Source organism: Abramis brama, assembly GCF_963993115.1.
Source record: "Abramis brama genome assembly, chromosome: 15".
In the NCBI taxonomy this organism is placed as follows: domain Eukaryota; kingdom Metazoa; phylum Chordata; class Actinopteri; order Cypriniformes; family Leuciscidae; genus Abramis; species Abramis brama.
The window spans coordinates 8,170,320-8,187,343 of record NC_139977.1 but is presented as its reverse complement, the minus strand read 5'-3'; the positions used below and the strand labels follow the sequence as shown (position 1 = coordinate 8,187,343).

Sequence of the window (17,024 nt, the reverse complement as noted above, 5' to 3'; positions counted from 1 at the left end):
TTTTCAATGGGAAAGTGCCCAAGCAACAATCGCTCGGCAAGATTGCCCAGCAATATTGCTCAAAAAGTTGACCTGAGCCCCGTCTGCCATGCTTTCATACTTCCAAAGGGAATCAGACTGCCTGGTCTTCAATCCAATTAACTCCTGGCCTGCTCGGCACTTCAGGATGCCGTGCTGTCCAGCGTGCCCTCAACAGGCCAGGGCAGCAGGCTTCGACTCACAACAACCATGTGCTCGAAACCACCATGCAAGCCACCCAGCAGAGAAGAAAACGACTTCAACTTGTACAGTGACTTTTGACACTCACGGACCCATCAAAGAACTCAATTTTCAACCACTTCAAGAATTGTATCCACTGCACCAACCATGCAAGTATCAATTTAATGAGGTGCTCTGAAAATGATAAGCTGATGGTTCTTTTCATAGTTAAATAGATCTCTTCCATAGTTCTATTTCCTGCTTCCGGTTCCATAACACTCGCCATTTTACCTATGCATGTATGTCTGTATGAATGTATGTATGTTTGTTTAGTTTAGTTATGTTTGTGATTTAGTTAATAAAACTTGTGCACAATTGTGTATTTGATTTCTGAGCCTCTGCTTGCAGCAAAGTCCCTTTTACGATCTTGATCTTGTTACATGCTCTAAGTGCTGTACATGCTAAGAAATAATTATTTTTCGGTGGCCATGAAAGATACACTTTTCTTAGAATAAATTAATAATCAAAGAGTTCGTTGGAACTGATTAATTGATTGTAATACTAATTTAGCTTACCTCAAAGTTAATCTAATTAACTGACCCAAATATTAATAATTAATCATAATTGGTAATTATGGATTATTATTCATATTTCCCCTTTGATCTAATATTGTTACAATATATATATATATATATATATATATATATATATATATATATATATATATATATATATATATATATATATATGAATCTAATGTATATAATGCGGAAACATATCAATATACTTATTGTCTTTGAATACTCGGGAAAAACTTTGCAAAAGAGCTTGGATTTTTATTTTTATTTTGGGGTCCGTACGCAGAGGCAAACAACACACACATGCAGACCGACACCTGCACTTGCACGACTCAAAGCAAGTGAGCATGAGAAAAGCTGGCAGGCTTAAAACTAGAAACATAATTCACACAGCAGGCAGAGGTTGGCTAATTACATTTTGATGGCCACAGAGAAAAGTTATTGTTTTATTCAATTAGAAGGTCATTAATCAAAAGCTAAACACAAATGTAATGCCACTTCATCCATTATAAATAGTATTTCATAATGAAGTGCATTATTCCATCTTCAAATATATATTTGCATTGTACGACTGACATCGGTTTATATTTATGAGGAGTCTGGCCTACAGGAAATGGTACGAGCTGAAAAGGTCAGTGGTGTCACAGACTTTCAGCACATTATACAAGAAGTCCTAAATTCAGTGCCTAGGCTAAAATTCAATTAATACTGTGATGAGAGAGAGAAAGAGAATGGAACATGAGAGGATGAATTAGAAGCCATTCAAATTGGATTGGAGAAGGAAATATTTAATTGAATATCACTTTCCAACACCGTATTCATGTGAATAACATTGCTATAAATTGATTAATAGTCCAATACTAGTTTATAAGTCTGAATTTATAAGTTTATAAGAGTGTTTCCTTTGTTAAATATTAATGCACAAAACACACACCACAAGTATTTGTTTAATGTACAGTGTAAATATCTATTGCATCTTAAATGAGCAGCTTGTTAATGAGGGAATAAGGAGCTTGTATTTATACACTCTACAATGAATCCTAAAGAGCATTAGCTCTGACCACCAGGAAGTTGGCTATTTTGGTTTGAATGTGTGTGTGTTGTTTTTTTTTTTAATTCAGGCTTTGAATTTTTAACTACTCCTCCTAAGTGGTTTATTTTATTCACATCAAACTTTTTCAACATGATGAAAATATATTTGTCACGGGCAGGTTGAAGCAGGATCAGAAGCGGGATCTCAATTGCAGCAGTGTTTATTTAAACAAACAAGATATTACATGGACAGGTTTCTCAGGGAACAGGAACAGAAACTAGAACAGAACAACCACGCATTTAGCAACAACGACAGACAACTAACAGACTGAAAACACTGGACTTATATACATGGGAGAACTGATCAGGGAAACAAGACACAGCTGACAAGACTAACGAGGAAACAACAGGTGACACGGATGAAATAATTAAACAGACCGGGGAAAACAGGACTAGACCAAAATCAACAGAAGACGGGAAAACGGATCACAGAAACTGAAAACACTGAAACAGATACAAAAACAAAACTCAGAAACACAAAACTGTAACAATATTAAATATGCTAAATTGTGAAAAGAATATTGGATATCTCGAATGGTGTTGCCATGGCGAGGGATTAAAGTAATGTCAAAAAAGGGAAACAGGAAGTGTTATAACTTCTGCATACATTGACTGATTTTGATGAAACTTCAGCTGTATGTTCACTGTAGGAGGCCGATCACATAAATGTGACTATTGTGAGTCAAAGTCTTAGCGCCACCAACTGGTAGCAGGAAGTGTGTCACTTTCAAAAATGTTATTTTTACACGATTTGCCTCAAACTTCATCAGTATAATGTCAAAACACGGCAGATGTATACCTGAGAAAGGATTATTGATATCTTAAATACTGTTGCCATGACAACACGTCAAACTTTAATAATATTCTTGGGTGTTTTTGAGGCTCTTAGAGTGCTTCAAATTGCATTAAACTTGAAACACACTTCAAAGTTGTCAGCCAGTAGACATGGGCAACGCCTTAGAAACAGGCATGGTGGAGGGGGCTCAGAAGCGCCACCTTTTGACAAGTGGAGGGCTTAATTTTACCTACAGTCAGCAAATTTGGTACATATATATTGTTCTAATCAAGCTGGACAACTTTCTAATTTACAGTCATTAGCTCTGACCAGTCTGAAGTCAGATATTTCGGTTTAAATGTGGATTTTTGGAATAATCAGGCTCTGAATTTTTATCTACTATTCCTAGGGAATTTATATGATTCACACCAAACTTTTTCAACATGATGACAATATATTAAATATCATGTCATTCATTTCATCAGAATATAATTAAAATGTTACATGTTAATAGCCAAATTCCCCAACACATCAACTTGTTGATTTACATTACATTACATTGAAAATATTTGCAATGCAAGACCAAGGCCAAATTATGAGAAACAGAAACGATTAATTCATTGCTTATCTGGGTCTTCAGGCTTTGTAGTCTTTACCTCACCTCCCTATCTGAGTTGTTCGTTTATGCAGTGACATCCTCATAGGCTTATAGCTATGCTATGCAGTCGGCTATGCAGTCGGTACAGATACAGAATTTGAGTCGTTCATTCATTCCGTGACAGCCCCATAGGCTATAAGGCTATGCAGTCGGTACTGGATACAGAAATAATTAGTTCACCTCTTGAGTCTACGGGTTCAAGTCGTTCATCCTTTTGTCATATAACTGTATTGTTACATGCATGCTCTGTGTCGTGTTTCCCTGTGACCTAGTTTTCCCAATCAGTTTGATTAGTCATTTCATTCTCCTGTGTCCTGTTAATTATCTGATTAAGCTCCCTTGTTTGCTACATGTATTTAGTCCCTGTGTTCTACTTAGTCTATGTCCGTTCTTGTTAATATGGTTTTCTCCTGGTTCCTGAGTGTTTATGATTAAAGTCTGTTTCCTAGAATTATTCCTCGTTGTGTGATTTACTATTATCAGTCCCTCCAGTTTTTCGCGATTCCGCGATCGCTGAATACAACGCAAAATCAACAAAATGTCGCATTTTTTTGCGATCCTGCATAATTCCTAATTTAACCGCAAAATAATCACAAAAATGAAAAAGACCTCACAAAACATTAAATTATAATCACCCAATTGAAATATCTCTAGTTTAATTAAAATTTCAATGCATTTTTACGTGGATACAGATGTTGCAGGAAAAGGGGAAACTCCTTTTCCTCGATTTACTGAAGCCTCTAATGTAAATGCATTTTGCAGGCTTCAGCTGCACAGTGAGTGTCTGGCTCACTCATTGGCTGTGCTGCGGCAACTGCACATCCAATGGCGCGGGCGCCTCTGACGTGTGCGCCAATGAGCTAGCATCACGGCATTACACATCAGAGCCCGCCAAGGGGGCGCGGCCTTAGCCTATATTATTCTTTTACCGTCTATGATATGGAGCTCATAATATGACAAAACAATTTGAATTTGAATTGTGTAAATTTGAATTATTTGCAAGTGTAATCTAACAAAATTGATTTTTAGGTGGTAGTTTAAATAGTTCTGAATTAGATTTTTTTAAAACGAATATTGAACATTTGAAATTTAACAAATTGAAATGTTTTTATGGCTGAATTTTATAGACATGTATTTTCAAACAGCTAGTTTTTTTTGTTCTGAATTCGTATACTGCAAATATTCAGTTAAAAAAATACAGATTCAAGTTTTCAAGATGAAGAAATTCGGAACTTCAAATTCAGTTTTCTAAAATTCAAGTTCCAAAATTCAAGTTCCAAAATTCAAGTTCCAAAATTCAAGTTCCAAAATTCAGATCTTACAGAAAGTAGGTCACAGGTCATCCACAGGGAAGAGTAAAGGATCTCAGATAAGTCGAACAGAGCATTTGCACTGCAGTGGTTTTCTGCCGCAAACGCGGTGGTGGTTCAAGAGAATCCGTGTATCTTTCGTTCAGTCGTTTTTTTATTTAATATTAAGAGTAGAAAAATGAGAAAACAGCTTGAGTATTAGATTTCTAATATTCTAGTAATAATAGACCGCTGCAGCAGTTGCACGGAGCTTACCGCGTGTATTGCAACTATAGGCTACATTTAATTTTCTCATCAAACATCTAGACTAACGAATGGCTCGGTACAACAGAAGAGCTTAGAAAGGGCTTTTTCTCTGTGTAGACCAGCAGTTGGTCTGAATTTGCTATAACCTATAGCCTATTTTCCGGACTGTATAGGCTAAGTCACGTTTTATCATGAAACACGTTAAATAATCTAAATGTTGACTTTCAAAAGTAGGCGCGCCAAGAAGGCTATTCTCTGTATTTTGGTTCATTTTTGGTGAGCGCCAGAAAGATCTAAAGAGACCGAGACGCGCTAAAGCAGCTCATCATGTTGTTTTATTTATTTTTCAATGACATGATATTGATGATACGAATTTTGTCATAATTATCTGTATGACTATAAATAACAGCAGTGGAACAAATCCAAGAGATGGCGCTCGCGCATCGCGCTCTCACACAACATCAGTTCTGGCGTTGCTTCATATCGCAGACTGTTCATTATCAAAATGAAACACAATCAACCAAAAATATAAAAAGTTATTCTGCCTAATTTAATTGGTCTGTTGTACAATATAAAGGGCAAGCTGTGCCGCACACAGTCCTACTTGTTATTCCAAACATTTACCTTGCTGTGAAGACGCTGATTTAGCCTGGACTCGACTGAAGTATGACGCCTTCTTTATATTAATAGTTAGCATCCACATGTTACATTGCAAATATGAAAACTTTTGACTGAATGAGAGATGCGTGACCGTTTCGATTTAAATAAATTTGTTTAGGCTTGGCGTTTAAAATAGGCTAAATGTTGTTTGTAATAAAGGGCACAGTATAGGCTATTTTTATAGTCTATAGCCTATATTATTTTATTATACATGGCTACTTATTTTTCATTCTTGTTGTTTTCTGCATTCATTTGTCATACAGGGAAAGTAAAATAGGCAACACATAGCCTACATGTTAACAGTGTTTATCATGTAAATGTTGTATTTTATTTACAGGTCTTTTACACTTTTGCTGAATAGGCTAATATAATTTTTTTTATTTTTTTTTTTATGACGCGTTTCTCTCTCAACATGATTCGGTGTGACTTGCACTCATGTGCATGCGACTTATATTCTGGCAAATACGGTCAGTTAAAAAATGTTGCTGTAGCCTATTATTACAAAATGCATAGAGTGGAGACCATATGGGCAAAACAAAATAAATTTTTTTTTTTTGGAAGTTTAGTTGCCAGAGAAAATAACACACCGTTTTGTTTAACATCAATTGATACTCAATATTAATTAAATACATAAATATAATGTCAGAGAATGCACAAAGCGCATCCTTTTGAGATGTAAATTATAATACATTTTAACACACAAGGCCTACATCATAAAACTCAGAAGATTTTGTATTTTAATATATTATATTATAATACAAATAAAAAGGCGTCATACTTCAGTCGAGTCCCAAAATACACGTAGGCATATAGGCTAAATCAGCGTCTTCACAGCAAGGTAAATGTTTGGAATAACAAGTAAGACTGTGTGCGGCACAGCTTGCCCTTTATATTGTACAACAGACCAATTAAATTAGGCAGAATAACTTTTTATATGTTTGGTTGACTGTGTTTCATTTTGATAATGAGCAGTCTGCGATATGAAGCAACGCCAGAACTGATACTATGTTGTGTGAGAGCGCGATGCGCGAGCGCCATCTCTTGGATTTGTTCCACTGCTGTTATTTATAGTCATACAGATAATATGACATCATTCGAAACAGTAAAATGTATATTTTTATTTGTGTACATTCAAAATGACTACAAAATATCATGTCATTGAAAAATAAATAAAACAACATGATGAGCTGCTTTAGCGCGTCTCGGTCTCTTTAGATCTTTCTGGCGCTCACCAAAAATGAACCAAAATACAGAGAATAGCCTTCTTGGCGTGCCTACTTTTGAAAGTCAACATTTAGATTATTTAACGTTATAACGTTGCATTATATATGCCTGAGTCACTTTGGAATAAATCACAGCGTGTTTCATGATAAAACGTGACTTAGCCTATATACAGTCCGGAAAATAGGCTATAGGTTATAGCAAATTCAGACCAACTGCTGGTCTACACAGAGAAAAAGCCCTTTCTAAGCTCTTCTGTTGTACCGAGCCATTCGTTAGTCTAGATGTTTGATGAGAAAATTAAATGTAGCCTATAGTTGCAATACACGCGGTAAGCTCCGTGCAACTGCTGCAGCGGTCTATTATTACTAGAATATTAGAAATCTAATACTCAAGCTGTTTTCTCATTTTTCTACTCTTAATATTAAATAAAAAACGACTGAACGAAAGATACACGGATTCTCTTGAACCACCACCGCGTTTGCGGCAGAAAACCACTGCAGGGCAAATGCTCTGTTCGACTTATCTGAGATCCTTTACTCTTCCCTGTGGATGACCTGTGACCTACTTTCTGTAAGATCTGAATTTTTTAACTTGAATTTTGGAACTTGAATTTTTTAACTTGAATTTTTTAACTTGAATTTTAGAAAACTGAATTTGAGTTCCGAATTTCTTCATCTTGAAAACTTGAATCTGTATTTTTTTAACTGAATATTTGCAGTATACGAATTCAGAACAAAAAAACTAGCTGTTTGAAAATACATGTCTATAAAATTCAGCCATAAAAACATTTCAATTTGTTAAATTTCAAATGTTCAATATTCGTTTAAAAAAAATCAAATTCAGAACTATTTAAACTACCACCTAAAATTCAATTTTGTTAGATTACACTTGCAAATAATTCAAATTTACACAATTCAAATTCAAATCGTTTTGTCATATTATGAGCTCCATACTATGATATTAGTCCCCGAAAAATGCCATTTTAGCAGGTTTAACGACTGAAGCGACAGCTTGCCAGGTTACTATAGTGCGGCCGGCTACGCAATACTCGTTCCCTAGTCTCACGGAACTGAGGTTACGATAGTAACCGAGTATTTCCCTTTCGAACGGTCACTTTGTATTGCGTTGCTATACGCAGTGGGGACGCCATGCAAAACGCCGCAATATAAGTAACTGGTTGCCTACTGCAGCTCAGGAGAAGCCTCAACTCAGGATTTACACACAGTTCTACAGTATAAATTACTACACCTGCTGTTAATATTTACATAGGTAAGGTAGACAAATTGCCCATAGTAATTTGATTAGACCAAAATAAACAAGCTTTATGAATTTTGTTTGTGATTTGTGTCATGTATGACTATTGTGCATCTGACATAATACTATTATGGTAAATGTGATGTCCTAATCTTAAAATCGCAATTTTTTTCACAAATTTCTGGAAATTACCACAAAATCAGTCATTTTGATCGCAAAAATCACACAAAAAAATCGTGAAATCCTGGAGGGACTGTATTATACCACGTTACGTAACATGTATGTTGTTATTGTATGTAGGCATTTCCTTTTATCAGATGGATGAATTTTAAAGCATTACCAACTCTTTATTACCACATTCAATGTTATGGAAAATAACCAACATGACAGAAATTTAAAAAAATTATAAATTGTGAGAAACAAAAAAGTTACAATTTGTTACAAAACGGACTATGCGCTTGTTTGTAAGGACATTTGGGAATTATTAACTATTTTCTGTATCCAATACAGCAGTAACAGAACAAACGAACAAACGATTCAGAGTCAGACCCGAAGACTCGGGAGGTGAACAAATCATTTCTCTTTCCAGTACAGACAGCATAGCCTCTATGGGGCTGTCACGGGATGAACGAACGACTCGGAACCGAACCCGAAGACTGGCATCCGAAATGATTGAGATGTGAACTATTCATTTCTGTGAATTTCTGTCAACACACAATGAACAAATCACTCTCTGAGACAGCTCGTTGTTCATGAGTCATATTAAAGATTCGTTCAAAATGAACAACAAACCATAGCAACTTTCCAAATGTCACCAGTACTGTTCTGCGAGCGCGAGGTCTTGCTTTCCAGCTGCAGTCACACCCACCTCTCTCTGCATCTCCTCTGTTCAGTGAGCTGTCTGGCTTAGAGGAGCAGCACATTCTGTTGACCGCACAGCTGACATAGGCCCTGTCCCAAATGGCACACTCCGGACTTGTGGACTTCCTCAGAGTCCACACTTTGGTGACGTCATGTAGTGCAGACCTATAGGGCCCTTGGCGCGAGTCCACGAGGGCGCATTGAGAGGTATTTTTGGGACAGACTCGATCGGCACGCCGGAAATAACGGCCTGGTTGTTGTTGGACAGGAGAAATCACATTTTTGCGCTCCGACGTCTTATCTGCATGTCAACTACACATCCTAATTTTACAGTTCTATATTTTGATATTGTGCATATCACCTGGGCATTAAACAATAGATATATCATGCTTATTTAAATGATGTATACAGTTGTACATAATAATAGGCTACATAATGTTCCATTTGAACTAAGATTACAATTTTAAAACATAATTTAAACATAATTTTTTCAATTTACAGGTTACAATATTCATACTATGTTTACATATGACTCAGTAAAGCCCTGACATTCGGTTCTATTTATTTAATGAATCATAATGCGATCGTATTATTAAACGCGCTATTATTATGTTTGAGACATCAACCACTGGTCGATGACCATAATGTTTGTATAAACTGTAGGTAACAACTGGTAAAATGTACATTTAGGTAATAAAAACCGTAGTATTTTCTTATCAGCCATGTCAACAATTATCCGTGAGTGAAATCTCCTTCCATCTGTTGTCTGATTGGCCTTTCGCAAGGATTCCTGGGTAGTTAAAGTGTGTGGAGCCTGCTTCTATACGGGCTTCGCGGAAGACCGCTTCAAGGGTACAAAGGGGGCGCTGCTGAGCACACTTCAGAGCGGTAAAATGCTGAATGGGACGGCCTACGGACTCGTAGACTCAGCGAGCACGCGCAATTCAAGTCCACGAGACCGAAAGTCCGCATGAAGTGCGCCATTTGGGACAGGGCCATAGACTTGAATGAGCTGAGCATGTGCACGCTGTTTTGCTATGGACCAATCACTTATCAGCTTCTACTTTGTTTTAAATTAAACTATTTAAATTGACCATTTATTCTTGTCATGCGCAAATATTACTAACTCACACTGCAGACATGTTTCAGAACATGTCTTCAGAACATTCAGCTCATGCCAAACGGATTCCATATTGGTAAAACATGGATATATTCATCACACATCCCAAAAGGAGTTGTGGCGACGATGTGTCGTCAGCACCAACTCCTAAGTGTAAAACACGAAAGTATAACATTAGCTATCTTCAGTTTGGCTTTAGGTGGCTGGGAAAAATGCTGGCATGGAACTCTAGATGGCACAGACTGATAGGTCTAACTCTTTGGTAGCGATCACGTCATTATCCACATAGCACTGCTGATTGGTTGTTATTGCGTCAGTGGCCAATGATCTTCGGCTCAACATTCAAACAAATACCGGTAGTGTTGCTGTTAGCAGTCTGCAGTGCACTTTCAGAAACCCTCCACCTCTCCCAGCACCACCTGTATAGATCTGTAATGGGGGTTAATTAATTTAACGTGCAGCAGCAGCGGTATGTCTTATATGCTCACAGCAATGTCTGTGAATGTATTGGCAGTAGCAAGTCTCGGTACTTGCTCTGCAGCAGCAGCAGCAGCGTAGCAGAGCTATTCCACCAAGACCAAATATATTAACATTGCCAAATCCATTACCATGCCAATCTCTATTACCATACCAATGTCCAGAGAGTTGTCATGACAGAATTATGCTTACAGGGCATATCTAATTAATGTAATTGAGACAATCTGTACTTTGACAATTGGCAGATTAATTAGTACCATAAACTCGTAGGCCTGGTTTCACAGACAGGGCTTAGATTAAACCAGGATTAGGCCTTAGTTCAATTAGGACATTTAAGTGCTTTTATAAACGGGCCCTTAGAAAAAAAAAAACATTACTGATGTGCATCTTGAGACAAAACAACGGCACTGACATAATTTAAGATACGTCAGTACAAGTTGATTTCAGTTAAAACAGCTCAAACTTGCATTTTAGTCTGAGACTAGCTTAAGCCTTGTCTGTGAAACTGGGCAATAGTCTTTTAGACAACAAAAAACAAAACAGTGCAAAAAGGGTGAGAAACATTTATGTGAAACATCTAACATCAGTATCCATATTTTCACATCACCAAGTTAATGTATTGGGCTATTCATCACATCAGGTGTATGATAGCTGGAGATGCTCTGCTTGCTTTAGAGAGAATAAACTAACTATTATTAATATTGATGATAACATTTCTCCAGCAATGCAAAAAGAAAATCAAAATACAAATAGCCACTTTTGTACTACTTCTTTGATCTTTAAACAGAAATGAAAAAAACACGCCTTGAGAAAAAGACACATTCATAATTGCATTGTGAGGTGGAAGCAAGGTTGATTGGGGGATAGAGGGAACAGTGCTTATAATCGACTGTAGTTAAAAAGCTAATTATGCAGCAGACTGTATGACATCTTATTAGAGAGCCAATTGTTTGCTGTCTTTTGGCTTTATGCAACACAAATCCAATGAGGGCTCACCACGCTGCAACTGTCAAAAAGAGATATTGTGGGGGAAAAGGTACTAGTGAAAATGTATGAGCATAGGACTTTTGTTTTATTGCCCAGTGGAATGTTTTATCCATAAAGACGTGACTGCTAGCTGCGTCATGGTGACTGTTATGTGGGAGTGTATTTACTTTGTGTTGTTGGGAAGATGTATATATTCGTGGTCTAGGTTTCCCTGGTGTCTCTCTCTCTCTCTCTCTCTCTCTCTCTCTCTCTCCTCTCTCGCTCTCTCTCTCTCTCTCTCTCTCTCTCTCTCTCTCTCTCTCTCTCTCTCTCTCTCTCTCCCTCTCTCTCTCTCTCTCCTCTCTCTCTCTCTCCTCTCTCCTCTCTCTCTCTCTCTCTCCTCTCTCTCTCTCTCTCTCTCACTCTCTCTCTCTCTCCTCTCTCTCTCTCTCTCTCTAGCAGATAAGTTATTATCAAATTGTCTGATCTGGACTGTCTTTAAGACAAAACAGGAGTCTGTCTGTAGTCACAGGCTGTTGGATGCTCTACCTGCACCCATCTTATCCAGTTCAGTATGCTACACAGATTCCGATGTCAAGCTTATCCACCAAGATAATTGTGCAGGGTACATGTGCTGAAGGCAAACATGTAATATACTAAAATACTCTAGAGAATCTGAACAAATGCACTTAGACAATCTAGACCAGTGGTTCTCAACGTTTGGGCCTGCGGCGCCCCTCTACCAATTATCTAAGTACCAATTACCCCCCCCCCCCCCCCCCATATCAAATAAAATGCAGTCTAAATGTCTTTCTTGAATATTAATGTTGATCATTATTCTGTGATTATTATAATTAGGCCTATTATTATATTTACACTACCTTTCAAATGTTTTGGGTCAGTACAAATGTTGTGTGTGTTGTTTTTTTTTATTTTAATTTTTTTATTTTTTATTAAAGAAACTGCTACTTTCATTCACGGACCCATCAATTTGATTCAACAATAAATGTAATGCATCTATTTACAAGTTTTTGAGCATATTATTGTTGGTGTTTTCAGTACTATAGCCCTTTTAGTGATGTTGAGGTGTCTTTAAAATTCTATCTAGTCAAGTCAAGTCAAGTCATCTTCATTTATATAGCGCTTTTAACAACGTAGATTGTTCCAAAGCGGCTTTACATGATAATAGGAAATTAAAGTAACAGAGATTGTTTTGGCTTTATAGCAGCTCTAGAATAAAGTTATTGTCCAGCTAAAGTTAGTTTGATTGATTCACTTCGTTGCAACGATCATTAGTTATTAATTTAGGGGCCGCTAACACGACACCGTTTTAACAGAAAACTCTTAAGTTCTTTCTGCGCAAACTTCAAAAACGCGAACCAGTGAGAACGCCGATGGCGTGCACATGCACATTACGAGTTCAGTGGTATGCGTGTTTGAATATATGTGCGCAGGCATGTATTCCTTCCCTACAAATCAACCCTCAACAAACTACTTGTCTGGCCTTAAAATTTATAATACTGAATTATCCCGGACTTAACCGGAATTATCCCGACAACGCTTTATCTGTAGAGAGGTAAAGGGAGGCCTTCACAGGGGAGATACTAGTTGACATTTCAGGACTGCGCTGTCGTCGCGTCCAGGCGCAGGTCCTTCATCAGATCTGGATACAGCCTGGATCCAGCGGGACTGCAGTAAACCTCCGGATAAACAGAGAGACTAATATTAGCGTAGACGCCATTCTTCTTATGATGTAACGAGTACATCAGGATTTATGGGGAGTGTTCCCGGTTCCGGCTGACCTAATCTATGCAGCCTAACATTGAATTATAAAAGTCTATAATGTGTTATGTGTATGCTAGGTCAAAGAGATGTGGTTTTAGTCTAGCTTTAAACTGAAAGAGTGTGTCTGCTTCCCGGACAGTGTTAGGAAGACTGTTCCAAAGTTTTGGTGCTAAATAGGAAAATGATCTACTGCCAGCGGTCGATTTTGATATTCTATGTATTATCGATCTAGGTAAGATCATCTATGGGGACAAGCCAGATTCTACCATATCTTTATGTACACAATAATAATATTTTACATTGTAATCCTTTTATTTGTAATATTTGGCATGTTTGTGTGCTGCTGTGCGTCCCTGTGTGTTTAACAGAGGTGTCAAAAGTATTCACATTCATTACTCAAGTAGAAGTATAGATACTAGGGTTTAAAAATACTTCTGTAGAAGTTGAAGTATCAACTCAATCTTTTTACTCAAGTAAAAGTGTAAAAGTACTGGTTTCAAAAACTACTTAAAGTATAAAAGTAAAAGTAATGTAAGGAAAAAAATGCCATTAAGGACAAAAGCTTAGGCCGTGCCACAGGGGCCTATAGTGCACTACCCCACCTCCTCAAAAAAACAGTTTTCTAAAGGCCATAATGACTATAATGTTATATTAAAATGTTAATGTTGAAAAATCTGGGATGCACTAGGCTACCTGTTTCAGCCGCATATATGCCCATTGAAAATTAACGCATTTTAGTACAATGCAAATACATTAAAGAACCATATCCACCTTATTCCTGATGACCTTACTGCGTTTTGAATTATGGGTGGCACTTCCGGTTTGGGGAACTCCCATTCAAAAAAGCTGAAACAAATCATTTCAAATCATAAGGTTGCCCTACAAATAAAGCTGATCAGTCAGTTTGACTGGATGAGCTGTCAATTTTCCTTCATGATTTATTTTCAGACATCATGAGAATAACGTTATACTTGGTATTTTAACGTGACATGTTATAACAAGAATATCTATGGCAAGTGCTCTTTTCAGTCGCTGCTTCTTTTCCTCATGATTATTTTCATTTTTCCCATTGCAATCTGCTGTAAAAGTATGAAAAAGGAAAACATATACTGCACATTTGTGGTCTGTTCTCCCGAATTTAATTTACGATGTATTCCATTAAGGGATAGCCTGGTAATACCAAACTCTGCTACTTCGCTTTGCTTCGTAGACAGAGTCTGGCATGGCATAATTGAAAAGCGTTTTCTTCTCGCGGGGGGGCGCTTGTCTGAAGTTTAAAATCATTGGTTACCCGTAAGCCAATCACATAACGTTTGGTTATGGCGTGTGTTATGCGCATTGGCTCAGCCGCATCTAACTTCCACTGTAAACACATGTATGATGCGAAAACAAAACCATCGAGCGAAATACCGGCGTGGAACATGGCTTGTGAACGACTTTTGCAGATTATGTGAAGTAAATCTACGCATCCACGGGTACAATCAGCGGAAAGCTCTGACGCCGTCTCAGACTGAGTACAGAAGCGAAATGAAATTGAGCGGAAGTACGAAGTCTGACGTAGTCAGGCTATTAAAGGGATGGTTCAGAGTAAAATCAACCTAGGGTCTTTTGCACCATGACCTCAAGCCAAACACCCTCCAGAAGCTTTTTTTTTTTCCCTTGGTCAAACATTATTAAAGTTAGAGCTTATTTAGAGATATCAGCCGAATGGGTTAGTGCAGGCGCTAATGGATCCAAGGTTGCATCTCGTAAATTACCCCACTAATAATGCCAGAATGGTGCCAAACTTCTACAGTAGTACAAATAGATTCTGTACTCATAAAACGAGGCATTGGAGTTTGTAAGTACATCAGGAGTTTATTTAAATAACACTTGCCTAATGGCTCATGCTACCGCTAACCTGGACGTCGAGGTCACTTCCGTTATTTGGGAAAAGCCCGTAAAAGTCCTGGCAGAAAGCGATGCATAGAGTTGCAAAACTATCCAGATAAATGCATAGAGTTGCCCCTCATTTAATAATTGATGATCTTTACAATGGATCTGAATCAACACTGAATTGACTTCACCTGAACAACAGCAGAAATGCATCATTTTTCCCGGTTTTATGACTGTAAAGCTGCTTTGAAACAATCTGTATTGCATTAAGCACTATATAAATAAAGGTGACGACTTAAAAAACATTACATATTTTATATAATTAATCAATGACCGTTTGTCACATATTATACACCAACCAATCGTGATATGGCACAAGCAGCTCAAATTTCATTGGACAATGTGAAGTGGTAGTTTCCTGGTCTTACTTAAATCGGTTGAAAACTAAATATGCAGAAATGTCTGTTTTCAGTTTTTTTTTTTTATTAATTATTAATTTATTTATTAACAAAGGTGAAATATCTAAAATGACTGGACTGAAGAATTTGCATTTCTGGATCTGCGGTTTTGTCTCATTTTACCGTTGAATTGCATCACTTAAAAATCGGATGTGAATTGACTACAAAGCACTCCGCAAAACCATGCAGAATCCGAAGTTGCCATTAATGGCAAGTTGTTTAAAATTTACACTTATAATTTACACTTATAAGTACTGCATATTAATTTACAGCTTGATAAAACTATTATAGTTGGATAAATTAAGTCCAAGTGCCGTCTACAGGCTTATTGTATGAAATGTAGACTGCGACAGTAAACAGATACTCCATTCTATTTCTGACGTTGTTCCCCGTTTTTCTTTGAACGCCCCCCATTGAGAAACGCTAATCTAGAAAAAATTAAATGACAATGACAGAGATCACTTACAGCTTCCGAACTTCAGTGGGCAGGCATGGGCATCCATAGGAAAATCTTCCAAATGCATGGGGACACTCAGCATGGATGGTTAATCTATGTAGAGAGGAACAGACACATAGAGAGAGCTTTAAAGTCAGCATTAAACAGTATTTTCAACTTATTTTACTTTTGTAATGTGATGTATTTCGGAGTGAAACAAGAACTAATGTATGGCAGGACTTGTCTTGATCCATCGGGAATTGACTATCATGGAAAGTGGGTATTTGACTAGAAATAAGATGTTTGAAAAAATCTTAAAATCATCATGCCGTATAGTCACATTTAGTAAATTAGAGTTGGGCGATAATATAGTTTACATTTTGCGATGATACAAGCAATCAAGGAGTTGAGATCTCTCTATAGTATCGCTGAAGCAAGTATACTCTCATGAAGATGGACATACTTATATATCCACCTTTATATAAAGATCTGGGCAAAAAATGTATATAGTGAAACAGCACTGGCTTCCACATTTGAGGAGGCTTTTTGACTGGAATGAGGAGAATGATGGTCAGGTTCACCCTCTAGATCTGTACAGTGTCAAGTCTTGCTTTCATTTGCTATTAAATATTAGCAATAACAAATCCAGTTCATATGCATATGTGCAATAGTGTCAGGATCCTGTGATCTCTCATGCCTTTTATTTTGAAATTCATGTGTTCATGTTCATTTGTAGTTCTGTGTCACGTTAACTAAAGAAAAACTAAGGGAGGACTCAAATGCAAAGAATAATGATTTATTTAATAAAAGAAACAAAGTAAAACAAAAACCCACAAGGGGGAAAAACATAATACAATACAACAACTTCAAAAACGAACATACCAAAAGTTTCACGGGAGAACAGGAGACGTGTACAAGACAACAATCCGACAAAGACTGCAAACACAAAGGAGCTTATAAAAGGGACAAATCAGGCAGATAATGAGGGAACAACAGGTGGGACAAATGAAACTAATAATGAGATAACAAGGAGGGTGGGGTCAAAACAGAG

At 37.2% G+C, this 17,024-nt stretch overlaps 1 protein-coding gene across 1 annotated transcript in view; it reads right to left on the bottom strand.

Annotated features, from left to right (window-relative positions):
- The window catches only part of gabra3 (gamma-aminobutyric acid type A receptor subunit alpha3), a 467,920-nt gene that overhangs the window by 203,576 nt on the left and 247,320 nt on the right, over positions 1–17,024 (bottom strand). The window contains 2 exon segments of the mRNA XM_084136680.1: positions 16,004–16,064; positions 16,066–16,087. Of these exon segments, the coding sequence (XP_083992806.1) occupies positions 16,004–16,064; positions 16,066–16,087 (83 nt within the window).